Source organism: Polypterus senegalus, chromosome 3 (assembly GCF_016835505.1).
Source record: "Polypterus senegalus isolate Bchr_013 chromosome 3, ASM1683550v1, whole genome shotgun sequence".
NCBI lineage: Eukaryota > Metazoa > Chordata > Cladistia > Polypteriformes > Polypteridae > Polypterus > Polypterus senegalus.
In genome coordinates this window covers 22,546,713-22,563,704 of record NC_053156.1, presented here as the reverse complement: position 1 = coordinate 22,563,704, position 16,992 = coordinate 22,546,713, and the positions used below count along the sequence as shown (strand labels likewise).

The following is a 16,992-nucleotide window of genomic DNA, read 5'->3' as shown; positions in this document are numbered from 1 at the left end:
AATCCATCAAGTTGTATTTTTTTAAATTATATTTTTTATCATCCAGTTGACGCATGGAACGTTTCTGGTGTGCTCCATAAAAGCAATCAACACTTTTATCATGAAAAATCCGTAGTATTATTTGTTTGTTGTTTAATGTTTATTTTTTTTTGTTAACTATTTTTTCATCTTGCATTATTCTTATTGTAACAATGTTGTAGTGGTAATAGAATTAACTCAACCTAATAATAATAATATTAATTTGACTTTTTTTTTCATCGCCAAATATTCTGCACGTAAAAACTTATTATTACACCACAAAACAAAAATTGATATGTCAAGTTTTGTTTTTTATGTATTTTTCTCAAACAATTAAAAAAAAAAACTTTATTTTTGTATCCAGGAGGAGGCTCTAGCTCCCTTGTTGGAATAAGTTCTTTTTTAATTGCAGCATGTTACATAACCCAAGTCTATATAGATATAATATAAAAAGGTGATACCCCTCCTTTAGTGATACGGCGGTATAAAGAAATCACATAGGAGAAATAATTTATCTTTCTTTAATGACGGCTTACGCTGCATAACAGACAAAGGAAGGCCATGGCAAGAACTCAGTTCAGGAGTGGGAGCCCGATGTGTAGAGTCTGCCATTTTCATCGCTGCATTGGAAGGATTTTGAGGATCGGATGACGGTATCTCCCATCAGTCCGCCGGCTTCAAAGGTGTGCCGGGCAATGTTCCAAGGTTTTATACTCTTTCTTTATGTGCAGGCCCCCCTTAGGTAAATCATGCCATTCCAAACAAGGAAAAGAAGAGCCAATGTCATGCTGACTCTGTCACACACAAATAGTACAATGCCATTTTCATAGTTGTCCCTTTCTTGCCTTGTAATGCTTGCCTAGCAGTTCTAAATGTGTGCTAAATCTGGCCTTGTGTTAGCTGTACATGTGAGTGGATTTTTAAAATATTTTTTGTACAGAGCACAGTGGCATATTAAACTTATAAACTTATTACAACACAAAAAAGAAAAAATGATGTAGCAAATAAAGTTCTGTTTAAGGCTTATACTGTACAAGGGAGACTAAAAAAAAAACAAGACTTTTTCAAAAGCAATCATTTTATTTAAAATATTTCAAAAAATGTACCAGTCTCCTTCAAAGTACTCCCCATTGGAAGACATACACTTGTCCAATCTCCTTTTCCACTGATCAAAACATTTTTGGAAGTCCTCAACTGGGATGCTATTTAGCGCTGTTGTCGAAGCAGCGATCATGTCCTCCACACTGTTAAATCGGTGCCCTTTCAAGTCCCTTTTCATTCTGGGGAACAAGAAAAAGTCGCAGGGGCCAAGTCCGGTGAGTGAGGGGGTTGGGGCACGAGTGTCATGTCCTGACTGGCCAAAAACTGGCGAATTTGCAACGCTGCTTATGTCATGGGGCATTGTCACGGTTGAAGATTCATTCGCCTGACTGCCACAATTCTGGCCTTGTCCTCCACACTCTCTCAACTGTCTTAAGACCCCCAGATAGTACTCTTGGCTGATCGTCTGACCCCTTGAAATGAATTCCTTGTGCACAATGCCTCTAATGTCAAAGAAACAAATCAGCACCGTTTTCACGTTTGATCTCACCTGTCTGGCTTTTTTGGGCCTTGGTGAATCAGGATTCTTCCACTGGCTCGATGCTTGTTTCATTTCATGGTCATACCGGTAACACCAGCTCTCGTCACTTGTTATGACCCTGGACAAGAAGTTTGGGTCACTTTCAAGCTCCATTTTCAAGTCTTTGCACACATTGTTCCACTGGTCATCTGTTAGCAGGTGGGGGACAAATTTGGCCAAAACACGCCTCATGCCCAGTCACAATGCACTGAAGTGAGCTCCATGTTACCCCTGTAGCTTCTGACAACTCGTCAATTGTGTAACGACGGTCTTCATTTATTTTTTCAGGGACTTTTGCAATGTTTTCGTTGTTCCGGCTGCTTGAAGGGCATCCAGAACGGGATTGATCCTCAATGCTTAAATTTCCATTTTTGAAGGGAGAAAACCATTCTCGCCCGACTCATCTGAAGCATTTGGAATGATTCCGTTGGTGTTTTGTCAAGTAGAAAACAAAATTTCAAACGAGTTCTTTGTTTCGTGAAATTCGACATCACAATTTCGACAGGGTCACGAGAACAGCTTCTAAAAACGATGACTGCGTGACACGTGAGATGGTTTCACAGAGGCATCCGCCTGGCTACTGACTGGCGAGGGGTGAGAGAACAAGCACTGACCTTCATCCAACCCTCTCCACTCGCCGTCCAGCCACACAGAGCCCAGTCTCGTTTCTTTTGGGTCCCCCCTCTCGTTTTGTTTGTTTCTTTAAGTTTTTACATACAGCTGAACCATTTCAAAATGTTCAGAGAACTGCATGCCTATCCCATTGTCTTGTTGTAAATGGTCTTTTTAAGTCTCTGTGTACCTTTTCTAAACAACCACTAACTCAATTAACACTCTTTATCTTAGTTATAGCAAGTAAGTCCTATCTCAAATTAACGTACAGGGGGTTAAAGGCCATACCATTGGCTATGACTATGCAAACACTAATATGAATTTAACTTAACTTAAGCATTAACTTTCTAAGATGGGCTCTCACAGTAGCCATTAGGAGGTGGGTCAGTTGTGGCCATGTAGGGATGCACATGGTTTAGCAAAAATACTAAAGTAGGCCATGGCATTCAAAAGATGATAGATTGGTATTAATATAAGAATATATTCCTCACACCATTACAGGACCACCACCACCACCAGCTTGACGGGTTGGGTGCATGGATTCATGCTGTGCTGTTGACCATCCCATCTGTGTGCTTCAGCAGAAATTGAGATTCATCAGGCCAGGCTATATTTTTCTAGTATTCACTCGTCTGGTTTTGTTGAGCTTGTTCCCACTGAAGACTGAGCTTTCTGTTCTTTGCTGACAGGAATGTAACCTGACGTGGTCTTCCGCTGATGTAGTCCATCCATCTCAAGGTTTCATATCAGACACTTTTCTGCTCTCCTCAGTTGCACACAGTGGTTATTTGACTTTCCACAGCCTTTCTTTCAGCTCAAGCCAGTCTGGCCATTCTTCTCTGACCTCTCCCGTCCATGAGGCGTTTCCATCCATAGAACTGCCGTTCACTGGAAGTTTTTCACTTCTTGCACCATTCTGAATAAACTGTAGATCAGGGGTGCCCAATGCGTTGATTGCAAAGGTAGTGCAGGTCGATCGCGTTGCATTCAAAATTTTTTTTTCTAAACGTTAGTCTATCATATATACTCCCTATGGCATTTGCCACTTGATTGACATACAGGGGGGCCAGTCTGAGATGTCTTCTCTTCTAACACACTGGTCATCCCGCACGCACGAGTAACTGCAAAACTCTGGCTATGATCTAGTTAGCCTTCCAATTTATATTGACTAAAAGAAGATATTTAAAAAAAAAATTGTTTGGGGAGGGTATGGGCTGGATGTGGAATTGGAAGAGATTTTTTGTCTCACAATGTCACAGTCGAAGTGCGTTTGTCTGATCTGTCAATCGATCATTGCTATTCCAAAGAAGGAAAATGTGGAAAGGCACTTTTGAACTGTTCATAAAAACAATGAAACTGACTTCCTTCCAAAAACCGATCTGAGAAAGAGAAAGGAGAGGGAGCTAAAATCGCAGTTAATCGGACAGCCGTCATTTTTCACTCGGCTGAATTCAAAAGCTCCTTGACTGCATTATTCGGCTCTACTTATTTATGCGAGTCAGCCTTTTCCCACATGATGATTAAATCCAAATAGAGTAGTGACCATAAATGTATGGAATTGTTATTGTGCTATAAAGGTTATTCAGTTATGCAAGGTACGACAACATACATTTTATGTATAAAGTATACTCAGTATATATACTGTATATATATATATATATATATATATATATAAAGCATTACGTGGGTAGATCATTTCCACCTGGTCATTTTAAAAGTAGCTCACAAGCCGAAAAAGTGTGGGCACCCCTAACCTAGAAACTGTTTTGCATGAAAATCCCAGGAGACCAGCAGTTACAGAAATACTCAAACCAGCCCACCTAGCATCAGCAGTCAAACCACCATCCAAATCACTGCGATCATACAATGGTGTTTGATGTGAGCATTAAGCAAAGCTCCTAATCTGTGTCTGCATGATTTGAAGCACTGTGCTGCTGTCACATGATTGGTGCATTACATAATTACATGGGTGGTAAGCTGTAAAGGTGATCCAAATAAATAATCCAAATAACAGTGAGTACAGTCTATATCTCTTTATATATATCCGACCATCATCCAACCCGCTATGTCCTAACTACAGCGTCACGGGGGCCTGCTGGAGCCAATCTCAGCTAACACAGGGCGCAAGCCAGGAAACAAACCCTAGGTAGGCTGCCAGTCCACTGCAGGGCACACACATACACACACACACCAAGCACACACTAGGGACAATTTAGAATCGCCAATGCACCTAACCGGCATGTCTTTGGACTTTGGTCCTTCCATTAAGACCTCTCAGCCAGGTAGGATATCATTCTCAACCTGAGTTGGGTGGCCAATCCATACTTTACAGCATTTACAACATATATAAACAATGACCTATACTAATGGAGTCCTGGCAAATCATTGACAGTTTCCTGAGTTGACCTTTTTTTTCATTGCTCACTTAATGTGTATTCTCTTATATTCTAGGATTCTTCTTCTGCGGGTGCATCTCAATGAATGAGAATATTATCGAAAAGTTAATTTATTTCAGTAATTCAATTCAAAAAGTGAAACTCATATATTGATTCATTACACACAGAGAGATATATTTCAAGGGTTTATTTCTTTTCATTTTGCTGATTATGGCCTACAGGTAATGAAAACTCAAAATTCAGTATCTCAGAAAAGTAGAATATTGTGGAAAGGTTCAATATTGTAGACTCCTTGTCCCACTGCACTCAGCTGATTAATCCAAAACACCCGCAAAGGGGTCCTGAGCCTTGAAGTGGTCTCTCAGTGTGGTTCCGTAGGCCACACAGTCAGACTACTGACTTGATAGTCGTCCAGAAGACAATCATTGAGACCTCAACAAGGAGAGGCTGGCTGTTCACAGAGTGCTGTATCCAAGCATATTAATGCAAAGTTGAGTGGAAGGAAACAATATGACAGATAAAGGTGTACAAGTAATAGGGATATCCGCAGCTTAGAGAGGACTGCGAAGCACAGCCCAGTCAAGAATTTGGGGGAGATTCACAAGGAGTGGACTGCGGCTGGAGTCAGTGCTTCACACACAGACGTGTATCTGGGACGTGGGCTACAATTGTCACAGCATTCTTTGTGTCAAGCCACTCCTGAACCAGAGACAGTGTCTTACCTGGGCTAAGGAGAAAACAGACTGGACTGTTAACAGCTCAGTGGTCCAAAGTCATCTTTTCAGATGAAAGTCAATTTTGCATTTCATTTCGAAATCAAGGAAGAATGGAGAGGCACAGAATCCAAGTTGCTTGAGGTCCAGTGTGAAGTTTCCACAGTCAATGATTATGTTTAGGAGCCAGGTCATCTGCTGGTGTTGGTCCACTGTGTTTTATCAAGTCCAAAGTCAGCACAGCCAGCTGTCTACCAGGACATTTGAGAGCACTTCATGCTTCCCTCTGCTGACAAGCTTTATGAAGATGCTGATTTCATTTTCCAGCACGACATGGCTCCTGCCCACACTGCAACAAGTACCAACACACGGTGTAATGACCATTGTGTGTATCACTGGGCTTGACTGGCCAGCACACTTGCCTGACCTAAACCCCATAGAGAATCTGTGAGGAAGAGGAAGATGAGAGACACCAGAGATAACAATGCAGACAAGCTGAAGGTTGCGATCAAAGCATCCTGGGCTTCCATAACACCTCAGCAGTGCCGCAGGCTGATCGCCTCCATGCCACACCAAATTGATGCAGTCATTCATGCAAAAGGAGCCCCATCCAGGTATGGTTGGACTTTTCAGTAGGCCAACATTTCTGTATTAAAAATAATTTTTTTATTGTTCTTATGTAATATTCTAATTTTCTAAGATAATGATTTTTCAGTTTTCACTACCTGTAGGCCATAATCAGAAAAATGGGTGGAATGGTGGCTCTGAGGCTAAGGATCTGCACTGTTATCCCAAAGGTTGCCGGTTCAAATCCCTGTCGCTGCCAAAAATCGTCCTACTTTGCTGGGCCCTTAACCTTCAATTGCTCCAGGGGAGCTGTGCAATTGCTGACCCTGCACTCTGACCCCAAGGGGTATGCCAAAACTAACAAATTTCTAATACAGTGGACCCTTGACTTATGAACTCAATTCATTCGCGAGGGCTGGTTGTAACTGAAGTTGGTTGTAAGTCAAGACTATTAATGGAAATACCCATAATGTGCTCCGAACCTTCCACAGCAACACTTACTTAACCTTTTCATAATAAAAACGGGTTGTATAATGTGCATAATTTACTAAAACACCAATAATTTTTCTAATGTACTAACCAAAAAGTTATAAAAATTGCCTAGCCTACCAGAAACAACAATTTCACACTGTACTCACCATTTAATTTGACATCTTTGGGCTGCAGGAAGGGAGGAGGAGGAGAATGAAACGGAAGGTGGTTATTGTTTAGAAGGAGCCTCCTTATGCAAATCTTTTCTTTGTAAAATTGTCGAGATGGTGGATTTCGACATGCTGTACATATTAGCGAGATCGGTCACGAACACCACTCTCATATTTCCACACAATTTCCTTCTTCGTTTCGATTGTGATCGCTTTCTTTATCTTCGTTACCTCCTCTTCCTTCCTTAGCAATTATGCGTCTTGCTTGCCATGGTCTTAGTGAATTATATATATAGGTAAATCATTACACTGACCGAAATTACGTCCACAAACACATGTATCTGGGCTCCGACTGACGCTTACGAACGCTCTCGGCTGTTTGTTTACAATCGCACAAGCGGATACACGTGACCGCAAGATGTTGGTCGTAAATCAAGATGTTCGCATGTCAGGCCGGTCGTATATCAAGGGTCGACTGTACAAGAAATTGTATAAAGCGAAAAAAAGAACAAAAAATAAATAAATGCTTGAAATATATCACTGTGTGTGTAATGAATCTATATAATATGAGTTTCACTTTTTGAATTGAATTACTGAAATAAATGAACTTTTATTCTCACCTATTGAGATGCACCTGTACTTTAAACCCTCCTGCCTATCCAAAAATCCAAAACTACTCAAATCATTTTTAAAATTTTTTTTATTAGACCAAATTCAGCCAGACCTGTGCAACTCTGAGCAAGCACTGCCATGGTGGTAACAAAATAGTAATGAAACATTTTGAGAGCCCTGCGTTTTTATTTACTCATTTTGGATGAAATAGTGCATGTCATCACTTTAACCTGGGTCTGGGGTCAGGCATTTCACATGTCTTTGTTAATAAGCTCGTGGTTGTTTTAATGGGAACGGGTCGGCAAAGGGGACAAGGAGTAGAGGCCTCTTCTGTCTTACTGGCCACTATGTTCAATTCGCCTGATGTGGTCTGTTCCGTTGGTGACACTCACGCTTTTCACCGGTCCCATCGTCTACTGATTATTTAATCACAGATGCTGTCCTTGGTATGGTTTGCCAGCAGGTTTTTTTTCTTTTTTTGTGCCAATTGCTTGTGATGAGCACCGCTTAGACATTTCATTTTTCTTGTCATGATGTGACTTTTTGTTGTCTACTAGCTAACTTATGCAGATTTCAAGGATCATTGCGCCCACGCGTCTGCTGCGTGTGACGTTCGCACAATGTGACACACCAGTTACTCATTCTTTACTTTAGTCTACAGATTCACAAAATATTTTTTTTCCTATTTTAAAAAATGCCACATTTTTTTTTGAAGTCTGGTGGTTTAGGTCTGGAGGAACCCCTCTTCCTGCCTCATGGTGGTGTCCCTTGGGACATTGACTTGTGGGCATAAAATGTTAAGACAGGAGAAGCAGATTTTAAGTGGGAGATATAAAAATGCTGAATCATATCCTGGAGAGTCCATTTGTGACACAACAGTGGAACTTCATTCATCTGCCCAGTGGGGCCTAGGTGGTCTCATGGCCTTGAAACCCCTTTAGATTTTTGTCCTCCTGGCCATCAGACCTTACTTTATTCTTTGTTACTTAGTATTGCCTAATCTTATTTTTTATATGTTTCTTTTATCATCTTGTAAAGCACTTCGAGCGACATCATTTGTATGAAAACATGCTCTAGAAATAAATGTTGTTGTTGCCTTCCATGAGTTGTGTTCCACCATATTGGTAATCTCAGTGCCTGACTGCTTTATCTTATACCCATCATTTGTTTCTCCAAGGTTTCTTTTGTCATTTGTTCATGTCCAGAGATAAAGTTTTTGTCCACCCAGCTACGTGAAGACGCCGTTGACATTCTTGTGACCTGTTTGTTATGCCTTCTGAATGGACTTCATTTTCTTTTCTTTTTGTTTTTCTAATCTTGCAGATATTTACTCGCTATGGGAAGTGTTATACTTTCAACTCCGGCCTGGACAACAAGCCTCTGCAGATGACAGTCAAGGGAGGGATGGGAAATGGCCTGGAGCTGATGCTGGACATCCAACAGGACGAATACTTACCTGTGTGGGGAGAGACAGGTCAGTGCGCACTGCTTGGACACACAGGGACTGAGCCAGTCTGGAGGCCTGTGAAAGTGGCCAAAAAGTGTGATTTGAACGTTCATTTTAAAATGAGGTGTAAATAAACTACAGGGGTGGGGAGCGGTATTTTGAGTCCTCAGTAACATATTTTAAATTTCCTTTGAAAGCCAGAAAATTATGGGAGTCCCTAAAAATATATGGAATAGGCATGGTTAGATGCATGAGTGGCATCATAGTTAGGGTTAGATGCCTAAGTGTTAGCAGACTGGGCAGGACTAAATGCTTGAGTGGGAACAGGATGGAAAGGTCTAGATCAGGGGTGTCCACCTCTGGTCCTGGTGGGCTGCAGTGGCTGCAAGTTTTCATTCTAACCATCATCTTAATCAGTGAGCCATTTTTGCTGCTGATGAACTTGTTTTGCCTTTGTTTTAATTGACGCGACTCAGACCCCTTAGTTGTTTCTTTTTCCTTAATGAGCAGCCAAACAATAACGAGACACAAAACAAGACCAGCTGACCTGTGTGGCAGGCTGGGGGTGGTACCCAGCCGGGATGCCCGGACGGACCGGTGAAGGGATTATGCCTCATCCAGACCATGAGGGGGCGACCGCCCTGGTGGCTTTGGGGACCACGGGAAAGGAGCATGGAAGCTCAACCCTATTAGGGCCCATGGTCACTGGCAGGGGGCACCCAGATGCCTGAGGAGCCCTGGGGGAAAGAAGACCAGGGATACCCAGAGTGCTTCCAGGTGCACAGCTGGCACTTCTGCCACACCAGGGAGTGCCGTCAGAAGTTCATTGGGAGGCACCTGGAGCACATCCGGGTGAATATAAAAGGGGCCGCCTCCCACCATTCGATGGCTGGTGTCAGGTGGATGAAGAACAGAGCTCGGAGGAGAGGAGTGGAAGCGGACCCGAAGAGAGAGGCATTGGTTAAGAGGCCTGGACTTTGAGGGTGTTTGGTACGGGGTACTGGGTTGTGTGCACTGTAAATATTGTACAGATGAATAAACGTGTGTTGGTTGGTGAACCATCAGTGTCCACCTGTCTGTCCACCGGCTTCCACACCTGAAAATAAGGTCTCGGTCATGTTGGACTGCTCAGGTCACCAAAACATCTTGACGGTGGTCTTAGAAAAACTGCTGTGGCAGAATCAGAGCAGCAACATGTCCTGATATTCAAGAACGGGTTTAATTAACTGCAAGAGTTGCCTTCTCATTAAGAAACTGGTTTGAGTGAAATTAGCTAGAGTTTGACCTTCCTGGTCATCTGTTGGCTTGTTTCACATCTCATTTCTGTTTGGCTGCCATTTCATGAAGAAAAGAATCAATTCAGAGGACTGAATCCTTAAAAACAGGGCTATTAAAATGAAGGGAAAAGGAGTTCACTAGCAGTGAAAACTGGTCACTAATAGGGAAAAGGGTGAGAATGAAAACCTGCAGCCACTGCGGCCCACCAGCACCGGAGTTAGACACCCCTGGTCTAGATGCTTGAGTTTCATCAGGCCGAGTGGGGCTAGATGCTTGAGTGGTGCTAAGATTGGAGGGGCTAGATGCTTGAGGGGAAGCAGGATTGGAGGGATTAGATATCTGAGAGGCAGCAGGCCGGGTGGGCCGAGATGCTTGAGTGGCAGCAGGATCAAAGGGTTTAGAGGAATGAGTGGCAGCAGGAGTGGAGGAGTTAGATGCTTAAGTGGCAGCAGGATGGGTGGGTCTTTTTGCTTGAGTGACAGCAAGCCCACCGGGGCTAGATGTCTAAATCATCCTGGACTCCTTCCACACACTCTCAATCTGCCTCTTGTACAGTCTGCTTCCTTGCACATTCAAGGCACCATCTGCCTCTGTCTTTCTAACTCTGTAATCTGATCCAACCCAGGAACCTTCCCAAGATTTGTAGGTAGGTGCACACCCAGGCAAATGGGTTTTAGATGATGGTAGCACAAGTCTTTTGATATATAAATACTAAGCCAAGAGCGCATTTGTCATATTTTAGAAGCCATATTAGCTTCTTGTAGTGGCACGGCAAAGTACGGAAGAGTCATTCTTGAATTGTTATGTCTACTTTTTTTATTTTATGATCTTCCATTGCACTAAACAGTAAATTCAGCACTGTGTGCCGAGTTTTATGCGAGAACTCGTACAATGACGGATGGCACCTTGTGTGTGTATTTGATTGACACCTTCAGTGCAAGAGGCAGTTTGAGCATTTGGTGACCAACTGTCACAGCGGGTTATGACACAGTATTGGCACAGGACTATCATTACAATCATCCCAGGAAACCACACTAAATTACTGTTACACTTATATATTGTACAAATAATACATAACATTTATACTTAATTCAAAGGGCTTTACAAAATAATTCCTAATGATTGTTAATAGTTACAGTCACATCAGGCCAAAAAACAGAATCAAAGAAAAAAATATGTGGACTCAAGATTAGATTGGGTGGAAGCACTAAATTGCCTAATAGCAGTGGGCAGAAAAGACCCCCAGAAGCACTTCTTAGCACAGCATGGTGGAATGAGCCAGTGGATAAAAGTGCTCTAAGAAAACACCTCTGGGACAGGTTTGGGGGATTTTTCATGATGGCCTCCAATTTTGTCACCATCCTCTTTTCCTCAACAGATTCCAGTGTTAGCCCTGGGATGGCTCACACTTTCCTGATAGGTTTAATTCAGGCATTGTGTGTCTTTTGAACTCAGGTTGCTTCCCCAGAAGACTGTAGTGTAGATCACCACACAGGCTACTATGGACTGGTAGAACATTTCCATCAGCTTGCTGTCTATGATGGACGAGTCATCTGAAAGCATCTGTAGATGTCAAACACTGGTATTGTGCTGGAAGTCTGTTGTGTTGAAGGTGAACACGAAGGGGGACAGGACAGTTCCAAGACGTGCTTTATACACCACCATTTCTGACCTTCAGCCTCTCAAACTGCTGTCTGTTGGTCAGGTAGTCAATGAGAGCATCTAGATTTAAAGCCTTTAGCTTCTTCCCCGTTTTGATGAGGAAGAATGGTGTTAAAAGCACTAGAAAGTGAAAGAACATCATCCTGTCTGTGGTACCAGCTTTTTCCAAATCGGAGTAGGCTGTATGGAGCATGTAGATGAGAGCACCCTCCACACCTGTACTGTATATGTCTGATAGGCAAACTGCAGAAGTTCTGGATGTTCAGAAACTAGGGGCTGTAGTTGTTTTAGGACCAGACTCTTAAAGGTCTTCATGATATATGAAGTAAAAGCAACTGCCCTGAAGTCCTTGGGATCACTGCAATGTATTTTTTGTAGTACTGGGACCACACAGGATGTTTTCCACAGCTAGGGAACCTTCTGCAAAATTAGGGAAAGGGAGAACAGGTGCTGAAAGACCCCACAGAGCTGGCAGGCACATGCTTTCAGTACCCTGGGGTTGATTCCATCCAGCCATGTAGCCTTGTATATGCAGACTTTTCCCAGCTCTCTTCTCACTTATCTGCAGAGACACACACTCCAGGGAGTGGAGGGGGAATGGAGGCCAAATGCATGATGTCATTATAGATCGTGCAGGGCACAGATGGAAGTTGGGATTCCGGAACCTCCTTGGCATGCACACAGGGGCTATCAGTGTTGGGCTGGACTGGACTGTCAAGAATGAATGAAACTCATTGAAGGACTGCTTCAGTTTATTAGCTCGGTTCTTGTTCCCTTCCTCAGCATGTTTAACAGCCTGCTTGTAGCTACTGATAGTCTTCATCCCTTTCCACACTTCCTTCATGTTGTTTTGCTGTAACTTGTGCTTAAGTTGGTCTCTGTCACAGAGCTGCTTCTCCAGTTCTAACTGCACCCACTTGATTTCACCCTTATCTCCAGACGTGAAGGCTCCCTTCTTCATATTCAGTAGGGTTTTCTGTTTTTTTTTATGATCCATGGCTTATTGTTGGGGAAACAGAGCACTGTTTTGTGAGGACTGTGTTATCCACACAAAACCTGCTGTAGTCTGTGATACAGTGGCTCAGTTCTTCAATGTAATGGCTGTGTGACTCACAAAGCATATCCCAATCTGTGTCTTCAAAGGCATCTTTCAGAGCCTCCTCAGCCTCAGTTGTCCTATTCAGTTAGTTAGTTAGTTAGTTAGTTAGTTAGTTAGTTAGCCTAGTTGTCCTAGGAATGGCTGGCAGCCACTGGACAATGGATTGACAGCAGGGAAAAAAGTATTGTACGTGTCTCAGTAAATCTATTTCTAATGGGGCTATTGACATGAAATTTTCACCAGATGTTGGTAACAACCCAAGTAGTCCACACATACAAAGAATTCAAAACAAAAAAGTCCAGAAATTAAGTTTTGTGTAATAAATTGAAGTGACACAGGGAATAAGTGTTGAACACACTTAATTAGTAGTAAAGCCTTTGTTGGTAATGAGAGCTTCAAGACGCCTCCTGAATGGTGAAACGAGTCGCATGCATTGCTCAAGTGTGATTTCGGCCGATTCTTCCACACAAACTGTCTTCAAATCTTGAAGGTCCCAGGGGTCTCTTCTATGAACTCTGATCTTCAGTTCTTTCCATAGATTTTCAATGTGATGCCAGTCGGGTGATTGACTCGGCCATTCTAGCAGCTCCTTTATTTTCTTTAGTCTCTGAGACCAACTGAGAGTTTCCTTGGCTGTGTGTTTGGGGTCCTTGTCTTTCTGAAATGTCCTCCCTTCGTTTCATCTTCAGCATCCAGGTAGATGGCAGTAGATTCTTATCAAGAATGTCCCACTACATTTCTCCATTCATCCTTCCTTCAATTCTATGAAGTCTGCCAGTATTGTGGGGTGACGATGTGCAGTGCCATTTCTCCTCCAAACATGGTGTCTGTGCAATGACATCCACAGAGTTCAGTTTTGCTCTCCTCTCACCGGACTCTATTCTCTGTTCAGTATTTCATTGGCTTGTCTTGAATGTTGTACATCAAACTTTCAACAAGCTTCAGCGTGTTTTTTCTTTAGCGGTGGGGTCTTGTGTGGTGAGCGTGCATAGAGGCCATGGCGGTGGAGTGCATCACTTACTGGACCTGCTAATTCCTGGTCTTTCTGAAGCTCTCGGCGAGTGGTCCTGGGCTCTTGGATGTCTCTTCTGATTATTCTTTTGACTCCTCTGTCAGAAATCTTGCAAGGACCGCATAGTCGTGGCCAGTTTATGGTGAAATGATGTTCTTTCCACTTCTGGATTAACGGTGCTCACTGGAACATTCAGAAGTTTAGTAATCCGTCTGTCCTCAATGCCATCAGTAAGGTTGTGAAGGTCTTGAGAGAGCTCTCTGCTTTTACCCATCATGAGGTGCTTCTTGTGTGACACCTCGGGAATGAGAAACGTTTTTATAGGCCATCAGTTAGGACTAAACCAGCTGATATTCATTTACACTGATGGGGGGCTATCAGGATTGCTTTCTAAATACTCACAGATGTCAGGGGGTTTCTTGGCTTTCCAGGCCTTTTTGCATCTCCTTTTCTTCATGTGTTCAATACTTATTCCCGTTGTCATTCCACTTTATTACACATCACTGAATTGATCGACTTATATGTTTTGATTTCTTTGTATGTGTGGATTACTTGGGTTGTTACCGACATCTGGTGAATTTCATGTCAAGTGCCCCATTAGAAATAGATTTACTGAGAAAAATGTTGATGCATTCAATACATATTTTCCCCGCTGTATATGCAGCTATGAGCTGTACCAAAATATGGTCCGATCAGCCTAAAGGTGGCAAAGCAACACAGTTATATGACTCTTTAATGTGGCATGTAACAAGTCCAGGGTCCTGTTTTCTGTTGTTGTACAGTCCATTAACTGGTGTAACTTGGTAGTGGTGGAGGTGGAAAGTGAAACATCATTAAAGCCTCCAAAACTTGTGATGAAAGCACTGGGATGGTCAGTCAAGAGTTTGCCTGCTCCAGAGTATACCATGTCTGTTGAGATTGTTGTGTCTGTAAACTGTGTAAACCGCCAGCACAATCACATGTGAAAACTCTCTTGGCATCAAATAAGGTCGTAAACCCACCACTAGTAGCTCAATGTTTGGGTCACAAACCTGTGTGTTAATTGTACTCTGTCCAAGGATGTTCATTCACAAAAACAGCAAGCCTGCCTCCTTTCTCTCCTGCTTAAGTCCACCTGCACAAGTTTAAATCCATCCAATGTAACCGCGGAGTCCAGAGTTTCAGCTCTAAGCCACGTCTCAGTGAAGCACGTGAGACTGATGAGTTTGTATTCCCTTTGGCTCCTGATCAGCTCTGAGAGCTCATTCGTTTTATTCATCAGCGATCTACATTTCCCATGATAACCGAAGGTAGATAAGGTCTTTGCCTTCCTCTCTTATTGTGAAGTCGGGCTTCTGCTTTAATTCCTTGTCGTTTACACTGTAAGTGTGCTGGCAGCCCGATGATTAGATCTGATGCTCTAGTAGACCAAGGGTGCAGGTTTAGCAGCTACTGTTGCATGTAATTGAATGCGAGTCCTTCCTCACATTTTCGATTAATTATGTTATCCATAATAAAAATGTAGTTAGCCGTAGCAAAATAATGTTTTATTTATGTAGCGCCTTTCATATACTCAAGGACACTTTACAATTCAATAAACACGTTAACAAGACAGTAGAAATTACATACAAGAAAATGAAGAATACTTATTAAAGAGATGTTTTTAACAGGAGTTTGAAATGAATAATAGATTTTTCCTCACGAAGGCTGAGAGGGAGAGCATTCCAAATTTTAGGGGCTATCACACTGAAAGCTCTGCCCCCCATAGTTACTAACCTGTATTTAGGTACAGTGAGTCAGTTAGCATCCGATGATCTTAATGCACAGGCAGGAGTGTAAGGATAATAAGGGGCTAAACCATGAAAGGCTTTAAGGTGAGAAGAATAATTTTTTTATTTGATTCTTAAAGAAACTGGTAACCAATGTAAATCATAAAGAACAGGAGTGATGTGAGCAGATATTTTAGTGTATGTAAGTAAATGAGCGGCAGAATTCTGAACATACTGTAATCTATTGATATATTTAGTTGGGAGGCCATAAAACAATGCATTGCAATCGTCCAGATGGGTAGTGATGATGAAAGCGTGAATGAGTGTTTCAGTATCCTTCACACTGAGGAAAGAATGCAGATGAGCAATGTTACAAAGATGAAGAAAAACTGTCTGTACTATAGAGCTAATGTGTGGTTGAAAAGTAAGAAGCTGATCAAAGATGACACCCAGATTACGAACTGATGTTGAGGGCTCAACCAGGATCCCATCGACATCAAATTTTAGCCCCCGAAGGGTAGAGAGGACAGATTTGGTACCAACTAATACAATTTCTGTTTTATCAGGATTGAGTTGTAAAAAATAATCTGTCATCCAATGGTTGATTTCCCAAATGCAGTCAGTGCAACAGGTGAAGATGTTGCAGTTGCTTCGACACTTACATAAAGTTGTGTGTCATCCGCATAGCAGTGGAAGCTTAAACCATACTGACGAATAATCTCACCCAATGGGAGCATCTTGATGGTAAAGAGGATTGGACCGAGAACTGACCCTTGAAGGATACCTTGTGTGAGTGAGGTAGTGGCAGATTTGTATTCCCTAATGAAGACGTAATACTGACGATCACTGAGGTATGATGTGAACCAAGAAAGAGCAGCACCAGAGATACTAATATCTGAAAGTCCGGACAGTGAAATGTTATGGTTAACTGTATCAGAAGTCAAGGTGAACTAGAATAACGGCTGTGCTATTGTCTCTTTACCCCTTACACTTGTCAAGATCGTTATTGGATTGGTCTACTCCCACACCCTAAATAATAACACACACATACATAGATACACACACACTCAGACCCTAACCACAACAGTGCCCTACGAATGACACACTCACAGCTGGCTAACCTTTAGCACTTTAAACCACACAAGTGCTATAAGAATAACACAACTTGTGACTCTCTCAGCACTTCAGGAGACTTATTTATTATCGGCACAAACAACATACAATATTTTAAATAGATCTCAGACCTATATATTACTTTTGGTCTCCAAGAAAATATTAAAACATACAAATGCTCAGCATCCTTGACTATAGGCCATTTATCAGCCAAGAATGTCTTACTTTACGTCCTGTTTCTTAATATTGAGTGGAGCTCTCACCCTCAGCCTTAATAAACTTCACAGCACAGAGGTAATGGCAAATCTCTGATTGCACCAGGTGCTCAAAGAGATCTACGTTATTATTTCAATCACTCTAGGCATTAAGACAAAGCATAAAAAGATAAAAACAAGTTAATTTTTATTAAAGACCAATAGTAAGCAATAGAAAATAAGATCGACAGTAAAGTCT

The 16,992-nt window shown here is 42.2% G+C and overlaps 1 protein-coding gene across 1 annotated transcript in view; it reads left to right on the top strand.

The window, feature by feature from the left end:
* Positions 1–11,462, top strand: part of LOC120526436 (acid-sensing ion channel 1-like) — a 418,661-nt gene extending 407,199 nt beyond the window's left edge. Inside the window, exons 3-5 of the mRNA XM_039749607.1 lie at positions 8,504–8,654; positions 11,284–11,291; positions 11,361–11,462. Of these exons, the coding sequence (XP_039605541.1) occupies positions 8,504–8,654; positions 11,284–11,291; positions 11,361–11,462 (261 nt within the window). The remainder of the gene's footprint in view (positions 1–8,503; positions 8,655–11,283; positions 11,292–11,360) is intronic.
* The last annotated feature ends 5,530 nt before the right edge of the window (positions 11,463–16,992 follow it).